The 8,941-nt window shown below is 36.5% G+C and overlaps 1 protein-coding gene across 4 annotated transcripts in view; it reads right to left on the reverse strand.

Annotated features, from left to right (window-relative positions):
• The window catches only part of Melk (maternal embryonic leucine zipper kinase), a 79,294-nt gene that overhangs the window by 52,534 nt on the left and 17,819 nt on the right, over positions 1 to 8,941 (reverse strand). For all 4 annotated transcript variants that reach the window (XM_048783366.1, XM_048783368.1, XM_048783365.1 and 1 more), the window contains one exon: positions 5,981 to 6,079. In XM_048783366.1, coding sequence (XP_048639323.1) covers positions 5,981 to 6,079 — 99 coding nt within the window. The remainder of the gene's footprint in view (positions 1 to 5,980; positions 6,080 to 8,941) is intronic.

Raw genomic sequence — 8,941 nt, forward strand, 5'->3', positions numbered from 1 at the left:
TGGTACCCAAAAAAAAAAAAAAGAAGAAGAACGGAAGAACTATAGGAATTTAGTATATAATCAAATTATCATTTAAAGTAATTAGAAAAACAATAAATTACTGATGCATAGTATCGGGACAACCAGATAAATCAGCTGAGAAAATATATACTGGATTCCCAGAAACTATCAGAGATCAGAGGGAGACTAAAGAAGCATGATAACTAACTATAATATGGCATTCTGGAAGGATCCTGGAACAGAAAAAGGACATAAAAAAAAAAAAATCATGAAATTCAAAGTACAGAGTACAAAGTTAATTGTAATATATCCACATTGGTTCCTTAAGTGTGACAAATGTACCACAGTAATGTAAAATGGTAATTATGGAACAAATAAGTAAGGAGTAAATGTAAATGGATTTTAGGAAAGAAGAAGGATATTGGAGAAAGCAGTCAAAGGAACTTTAGTTTTTGTGTGTGTGTGTGTGGGTGGTGGTAGGGTGGCTCTAGGGATTGAATATGGGGTCTCGCACATGCTGAGAATGTGCTGTATTACTGAGCACATGTAATTATGGAGCAAACAAGTAAGGAGTAAATGTAAATGGATTTTAGCAAAGAAGAAGGATATTGGAGAAGCAATCAAAGGAACTTTAGTTCTTTTTTTTTTTCCCCCGAGTTTTGAACACAGGGGCACTCAACCACTGAGTAACATCCCCAGCCCTATTTTGTATTTTATTTAGAGACAGGGTCTCACTGAGTTGCTTAGCACTCATCATTGCTAAGTCTGGCTTGGAAACTCACAATCCTCCTGCTTCAGCCTCCTGAGTGGCTGGAATCACAGACATGCCCGACTGTACCCAGCTTAGTTACTTCTTTATAAAGAATGTTTTTAAGAACTGGGGATGTAGCTCAGTGGTACAGAGCTTGTCTAGCACAAACAAGGCCCTGGATACCCAACACCACCAAAAAACAAAAAAAAAAAAAAGAAGAAGAAGAAGAAAGATCTATACATGCTGCCATAGGTAAAGCAATCTTTAAAGGAAAGCATTCAGCCAGGCATGGTGGAGTGCACCTGTAATTCCAGAGGCTTAGGAGGCTGAGGCAGGAGGATCACAAGTTCAAGGTCAGCCTCAGCAATCTAATGAGGTCCTAAGCAATTTAATGAGAATCTATCTCAAAATAAAAAATGAAAAGGGCTGGGGATGTGATTAAGCATCCTTGGGTTCAATTCCCAATACCAAATAAGTAAATAAATAAATAAAACAAAGCATTCAAGTGGGCTGGGGATGTAGTTCAATGGTAGAGCACTTACTTGCCTAGCATGTGTAAAGCCCAGAGTTCAATTCCCCAGCACTGCAAATAAATAAATAAATGTTTCAATTTTTAAAGGAGGAGGGGGCAGAGTCCACAAAATGTGTGGATTATGTAAACCCCCCAAAAATGTATACATAATTGTATAAATACAGACAATATATGAAATCTTTTTTTCTTTTATTTGAGGTACTGAGGTGTGAACCCTCACTAGTCACTCTAAAACCTACAGTAAGATACTCCTAAGGAAAATGGAAACAGCACATTCTTCCTTGAATGAAACAGTGACACATGACAGAACACAGTAGTGCCACCTTTCACTACTCTTTGTATTGTAAAGTACTTTGCTTCATATAAATATAGTTAAATGGATTTACAGATTATACTATGTGGTTTAAATAAACTAAATCCTCACAAAATAGCAAGTGGTTAGAGAAGATTCCTGCAGAGAAACCACAGATTAAAGTCTTAAAAAGATAAGACTATGAATACAAGCACAAGCAAACAACTATCACAGCACTGACACCTTTACTCTTAGTACAGTCCATCATCCAGAGCAGGAGGTTAAAAAAAGATCTAATTAGACAAGACAGTTTGTGTACAAAACTTGAAATTAGCAAGACTATCTGAAATAAGGATTTTTACATACATTATTAATAAGGAGCTTCAAATCATACATACCAGAATCTAGAATATGAAAACAAACTATAACTTTTTTTTTTTTTGTACTGGTGATGTAACCCCAAGGCACTTTACCACTGAGCCACATCCCCAGCCCTTTTTATTTTTTATTTTGAAACAGGGTCTTACTAAGGTGCTAAGGCTGGCCTTGAACTTGCAATCTTCCTGTCTCAGCCTCTTAAGTCACTGGGATTTCTTTAATTTTTTAGCTTAAAAAATGTTTAAAGTCAAGAAACTACACCAAAGCAAATTCCAGATGAACAAATATTTAAATATAAAAAAAAATGAAACCATAAAAACACTAAAATAAACTGGGTACAGTGGCGCACACCTGTAATCCCAGTAACTCAGGAGGCTAAAGCAAGAATATTGCAAATTCAAAGTCAGCTTGAGTGACTTAGTAAGATCTTGCCTCAATGTTTTTTAAAAGGGTGGGGAGGAAGTGATAAGGATGTACCTTAGAGGTAGAATGCTCCTGGGTTTAATACCCAATACCATTAAAAAAAAAAAAAAAAGAAGAAGAAAAAGAAAACATGTAAACTCTAAAAAGTAACCTAAGTCAGAAAGCCTTTCCAAACTTGACAATAGAAGATTGGTAAACTATATAGCAGCACAATTCACAATAGCTAAACTGTGGAACCAACCTAGATGCCCTTCAGTTGATGAATGGATTAAAAAAATATGGCATATATACACAATGGAATATTACTCAGCAATAAAAGAGAATAAAATCATGGCATTTGCAGGAAAAGTGCTGGGGAATCGAACTCAGGGTTTTACACATGGATGAAGGTGGAGAAGATAATTCTAAGTGAAGTTAGCCAATCTCAAAAAAACAAATGCCGAATGTTTTCTCTGATATAAGGTGATTGACTCATCGCAGGGTAGGTAGGGGGAGCATGGGAGGAATAAATGCACTCTAGATAGGGTAGAGGGGTGGGAGGGGAGGGGGGCAGGGGGTTAGCAATGATGGTAGAATGTGATGAATATCAATATCCAAAGTACATGTATGAAGACATGAATTGGTCTTTATATACAGAGATACGAAAAATCGTGCTCTATATATGTAATAATAATTATAATGCATTCCACTGTCATGTATTTTTAAAAAATAAAATCAATTAAAAAAAGAAAATTAGAAAAACAATTTAAATAAATAAATAAATAGATAGATAGATAGATAGATTGGTAAATTTGACTAAATAAAAATTGAGGGCTGGGGATGTAGTGGTAAGCTCTTGCCTACCATGCAAGGCCCTAGGTTCAATTCCCCAGTACTGCACACACGTATACAAAAGTTAAAATTCCTGCACAGCAAAAAAAAAAAATAATAATAATAATCTTAAATATGAAGAGCAAAAAGGTGATGTACTATATTGATGGGGGTACGGAAAATTGGTACCATCTTGCTATTGCTGGTAACTGTATGAACCAATAAAACTTTGATGGAAGTAATATGGCAATATGTATGAAAATTTCTAATCATATATCCTTTGACTCAGCAACTCTTCTAGCAATTTTCTTTTTCTTCCTTTCTTTTTTTGGTTTATCGTTTTTGCAGTACTGAGAACTGGCAATTTTCTTATAGATATGTTCACAATATGCAAAATGACCACTGGTAAATTACTTAAATGTCCATTAACATAGGATCAGTTAAATAAATTATGGTACAAACATATACTGTTCTGTGCAGTCATTAAAAAGAATGAAGAACCAGGTGTGGTGGTACATCCCCATAATCCTAGCTACTTGGGAGGCTAAGGCAGGAAGATTTCAAGTTTGAAGCCATCCCTGTCTAAATAAAATAAATAGGGATAGGGATGTAGCTCAGTGGTAGAGTGCTTAACTAGCAAGCACAATACCCGAGTCCAATTTCTAATACTGCCCACCACCCAAAAGCAATGAAGAGGCTCTGCGCTAGATATGAAGTGGTATGATTTCCAATACACTGTTAAGAGAGAAAAACAAGAGGCAAAACAGTATGCTTAGGGTATGCTGCCATCTGTGCAAAAATAAACTGGGAAGCAGGTAACCCAACAAGAAAATACAAAGGCTATGGGTGTAGCTCAGTGGAAGGGTACTTGCCTAGTAAGCTGAGACCCTGGGTTCAATTTTTAGTATCACAAAAAAAAAGGAAGGAAGGGAGGGAGGGAAGGATAAAATATATGATTCCATATACATGTATAGACTAAAGTCTGAAAAAAAAACATAAAAATCTGATAAATATGTTAACATTGTTACCTCCAGGTTATGGGTTTTATAGCTGGATAAATAACAACCTTATGCCAACGAATATGAAAAGCTGGACAAAATAGAAACATTCTTTATGTCCAAAACTGAATTATGGTCATCCCCTCTCTCTACCAAGTCTTCCCCATCTCAGTTAATGGCAGCTCCAAACTTTTTAGTCACTCAGGCTACTCCACTCATTCAATACATCAGCAAATTATGTTAGTTATACCTTCAAAAGACAAAAGACATCAGTTCTACATTCTGACTATGATGGGGGGTTACATAAATCTATAAAATTCATAGACTCAATACCTCAAAAAAAAGGCCAATTTTACTTTATGCTAACAGAAAAATTTTTTTAAAAAGAGACATCCAGAATCCATCCATTTCTTGCCATCTCCATTACTAACATCTCTGAATCACTATAATATCCTCCCAAACAGTCATCTTGATAATCCTCTTTGCTTCCCCAGTAACCCTGATTTTCCTCTTTGCTTCCTACAGTCTATCCACACAGCAACCAGTGCAATCCTATTAAAAACTAAACCAAATCATAGCACTTCTCTATTCAAACCCTCCACCAGCTCCCCAAATGCTCCCCATAAAGCTATAGTCAGCAAGCAAGAACCAAAGCAAAAACTGCTACCTTCCAAGGATTGGAGGAATCTCAAGAAAAGTGAGAGAAAACGCAAGCTGTCTTGGCTACATCAGCACACTCCAGGAGACTGGCTTCCAGCCCAAGCCCATGGATCTCACCTTACCAAGGAGAAAAATGCATACACAACCCCCAAGGCAGGGGTGGTAACCACTACTGCTATCATTACTTTTTTGTTGACCCAGCAGAATTAGAGCTCCTCAGCCTTTAAGGAGTTGAACAACTGTGATTCCACCTCTTCCCAAATTCCTCTCTATAGTTTAATAATCAATTTTAAAGACTTTTTCCAAGACAGATCATAGGAAAAAATTAAGTTAAATAAAGAAAAATTAAACAACCCAGTGCCCTTAGACTTGATGTTCTTTCTAGGGGTTAAGCAACAAGCCAACTGCAACTGCCACTTTCAACTCTATACTACATTCCAGAAATGAGAGTTAATTCAGAAATCTTCTAACCTAACGATGGTATAGATTCAATGTCCAGCCACAATAATCTCTGACCATTCCTTCCCATACTTCTCCCATCCCTATGCCTTTGCTCATAGTGTCTACTCTGCCAGAATGCATTCACCCACATCCTTTTCTGAAGCACTTCTACTTGAGGGGGGCGGGGTTTCTGGGGATTGAACCCATGGCCCCATACATGCTACAAGATGGCCTCAAACTTGCAATCCTCCTACCTCAGCCTCCCAAAGTAACTGGGATTACAGATATATGCCTCCACACCTGGCTTATTCTTTTAAAGTATATGATTTACTAGATATTAACATATTCATAAAGTTTTGGGTGCTGGGATTGTAGCTCAGTGATAGAGCATGTGTTTAGCCTGCACAAAGCCCTAGGTTCAATCCCCAGCAACACACACACAAAAAGGCTTAAACACAAAATTATCATCACTACCTAATTCCAGAATTTTTTCTTCATTCCAAAAGCATAAAGTATAATAAGTAAAAAATTTTTACACTGAAATTCTATGCCTTGGGGCTAGGGTTGTGGCTCAGTGGTAGAGCACAAGTGCCTAGCATAAGTAAGGCATTGGGTTCGATGCTCAGCACCACTTATAAAGAAATAAATAAACTTATAAAAAAAAAAAAAGAAATTCTATGCCTTGTAATACTCACCATAATCTTCTTGTACAAAGCCATGACATTATCATCATCAAATGGTAGAAATCCACACATAAGTACATACAAAAGTATGCCCATGCTCCAAACATCTGCCTAAGAGGAAGAAAAAAAAAATCATTCAAAAAAAAATATATATATAGAACACATTTCAGAATGATAAGATACTTAATAAAACCACAGAATCTTTAAAAAGCTGAAATAGAGCTAAGAGACCATCCAATTCAACCTGCTCATTCTAGTCTGGAACCCTGAAGTCTAGAAAGGCAGGTGTGTCCAAAGTCACCCAATCAGTGGCAGACCACCCAGGAACTTTCCTCTTAGCTATATGCTAACACTTAATAGGAAAAAAAAAAAATTATTTTGCTTGGATGGATTGGGCATGATAAAGAATGAGGCCAGGTCTCAGATTCTGAAAGCAATTCTATAGATCTACTAAGGATCTCAGTTACATATGAGGATTATGTAAACAGGTGTGGGGATGTCAAAACAAGTCTGAAAATTTCGTGGCAATCTACAAATGTGACTAAGTTACACAGTAAAAACTATTTAGAGAAATTTTAATATCATGCTAAGTGAAGTAAGCCAATCCCAAAACACCAAAGGCCAAATGTTTCCTCTGATAAGTGAATGCTGATCCATAACGGGGGATTAAGGGGGGGGCCCATGGGATGAATGGAGGAACTTTGGAAAGGGCAAAGGGGAGGTGGTATGGGTGTAGGAAAGATGGTGGAATGAGATGGACATCATTACCCTAGGTATATGTAGGATTGCACGAATGGTGTGACTCTACTTCATGTATAACCAGAAGTGAAAAAGTGTGTTCCATTTATGTACTATGAGTCAAAATGCATTCTGCTGTCATGTATAACTAATTGGAATAAATTAATTATTTTTTTAAAAATTCAATGATTGACTTTTTCAAATATAGGGGCTAGAAACTAGCCTGCCAGCACAAATAGCCCTATAAATCTCCAATATCTTAATGACATTGTCTTTGAAGGATGGAGTTTAACCTTTATGTGAGATATCCATGTGTCTATGAGCCCTAATCAGTAACTGTTATTTTCAAGCAGGATTTGACGTGATCAGTATTGACACAACCAGTAAAAGTTGTATTACACAACCAGTAATAGTTCCCACTCTCATTTGATCCTTAGAAAAATTTTAAGAGATAAGAAGGATGGCATTTTTTTTGTACTTGTAGATGGACAACATGCCTTTATTTTATTATTTTTTTTAAATGCAGTGCTAAGGATCTAACCCAGTACCTCACACATGCTAAGCAAGCACTCTGCCACTGAGCTACAACCCTAGCCTTTTTTTAAAGAAGTAAAAAAGGGGGACCCAGTGATTTAAGAGGCTGAAGTAGAAGAATTTTAAGTTTGAGGCCAGCCTTGACAACTTAGCAAGACCTTGTCCAAAAATAAAAAGTAAAATAAATAAAAAGTGCTGGAGATGTAGCTCAGTGGTAGAGTGCCCCTGGGTTCAATCCCCAATATCACAAAAAATATATATATAAAGAAAAGGGAGGCCTGGGATGTGGCTCAAGTGGTAGCGCGCTCACCTAGCATACGTGAGGCACTGGGTTCAATTCTCAGCACCACATAAAAATAAAATGGAGATATTGTGTCCACCTAAATATTAAATATTTAAAAATAAATATTAAAAAAATAAAATATAAAACAAAAACAAAGAAAAGGGAAATAAAGTTAAATAACAGGCAGCATCACACATCTGGATAATACCTATACCAGAATAACCCAGGTTATTCTGTCCTGTTCACTGAATCACATAAATTACTAGGACTCTATTATGATGCCACAAGTGAACAATGTGCTTTTAAGCTGACATGTGATTTTGATTCCAAGTTGTAGGAGGTCAGAAATTAACAATTTATGCCAGAGAGTTGTCAAATATTTAATCTATAAATTGAGGCATGATGGCATGGCACTCATTCAAAGCAAAGAGGCAACACAGGAAAGAGTAAGCTAGCATGACCTTGTCAAGTACCGTAAGAAGTCAACAGAGACATTATGTCTGGGGTTAAACTAAAAGATGAAGAAAATAATAGAAAAGATTTTCATAGATGTATCAAAGCCTACATGAGAGAAGAAAGCAGAAAAAGTATTCAAAGCACCGTCAGTTTCAAATTAGATGTAAGAATAAATTAATCTACTAAAATCATAAGCCAAAGCAAATCCAGTCTATAAGTTATCAATTACCAAAAAATAAAAAAATAACTAGAAGAGGGACTTAAAACCATTTCCTGTGAGATATTACTAAAGGAATTTTGAGATATTACCCTGAAACATGTCCTTAAAAGCATGATCTGGACCATAATCATGAGAAACACCTAAAAAACTGCTTATTTTAAAATGAAGATTCTTAAATCCCCAACTTCAAAAACAACCCAAAATTTCCAAGGGTACAGCTCTGAGCTCTGCATGCTTTAACAAGTACCCCAGATGATTCCTTAGTACACTGTCCTAAAGGCACTGTCTTAGAAGGATGGAAAGTCAACTAACATGGACAAATAAAACAAAATTATGTAGGAAAAAACTCAGACACATTCAGACTAGCAAGGCCTTATCACCAGCCTTCTAAGAATCTTGTAAGATTAGGCTTATGAGTATCACTCCTTCTGGGAGATTAGACAAATATGGAAAAGTCCTTCACTCAGTTCAAATCTTGACCACAGTTACCAGCTCAAGGAAAAGCCTAAGGAAGTGTTGCAAACTAAAGAATACTAAAGAGATACAGTAACTAAACGCCATGTGTGATCCTGGATGGGGAGCAGAGAGCAGGGATAAAGCTAAAAAGGACATCATTGACATAAGAAACACCATCTGAACATAGACTGTAACTGAATAAATTACATCCACATGAAATTCCCTTGTTTTTATAATTACAGTTACAAAAGAAAAGAGCCTTGAGAGAGAAGATGGGAGGGGAGGG

This window comes from Marmota marmota, unplaced genomic scaffold (genome assembly GCF_001458135.2).
Source record: "Marmota marmota marmota unplaced genomic scaffold, marMar, whole genome shotgun sequence".
Taxonomy (NCBI): domain Eukaryota; kingdom Metazoa; phylum Chordata; class Mammalia; order Rodentia; family Sciuridae; genus Marmota; species Marmota marmota.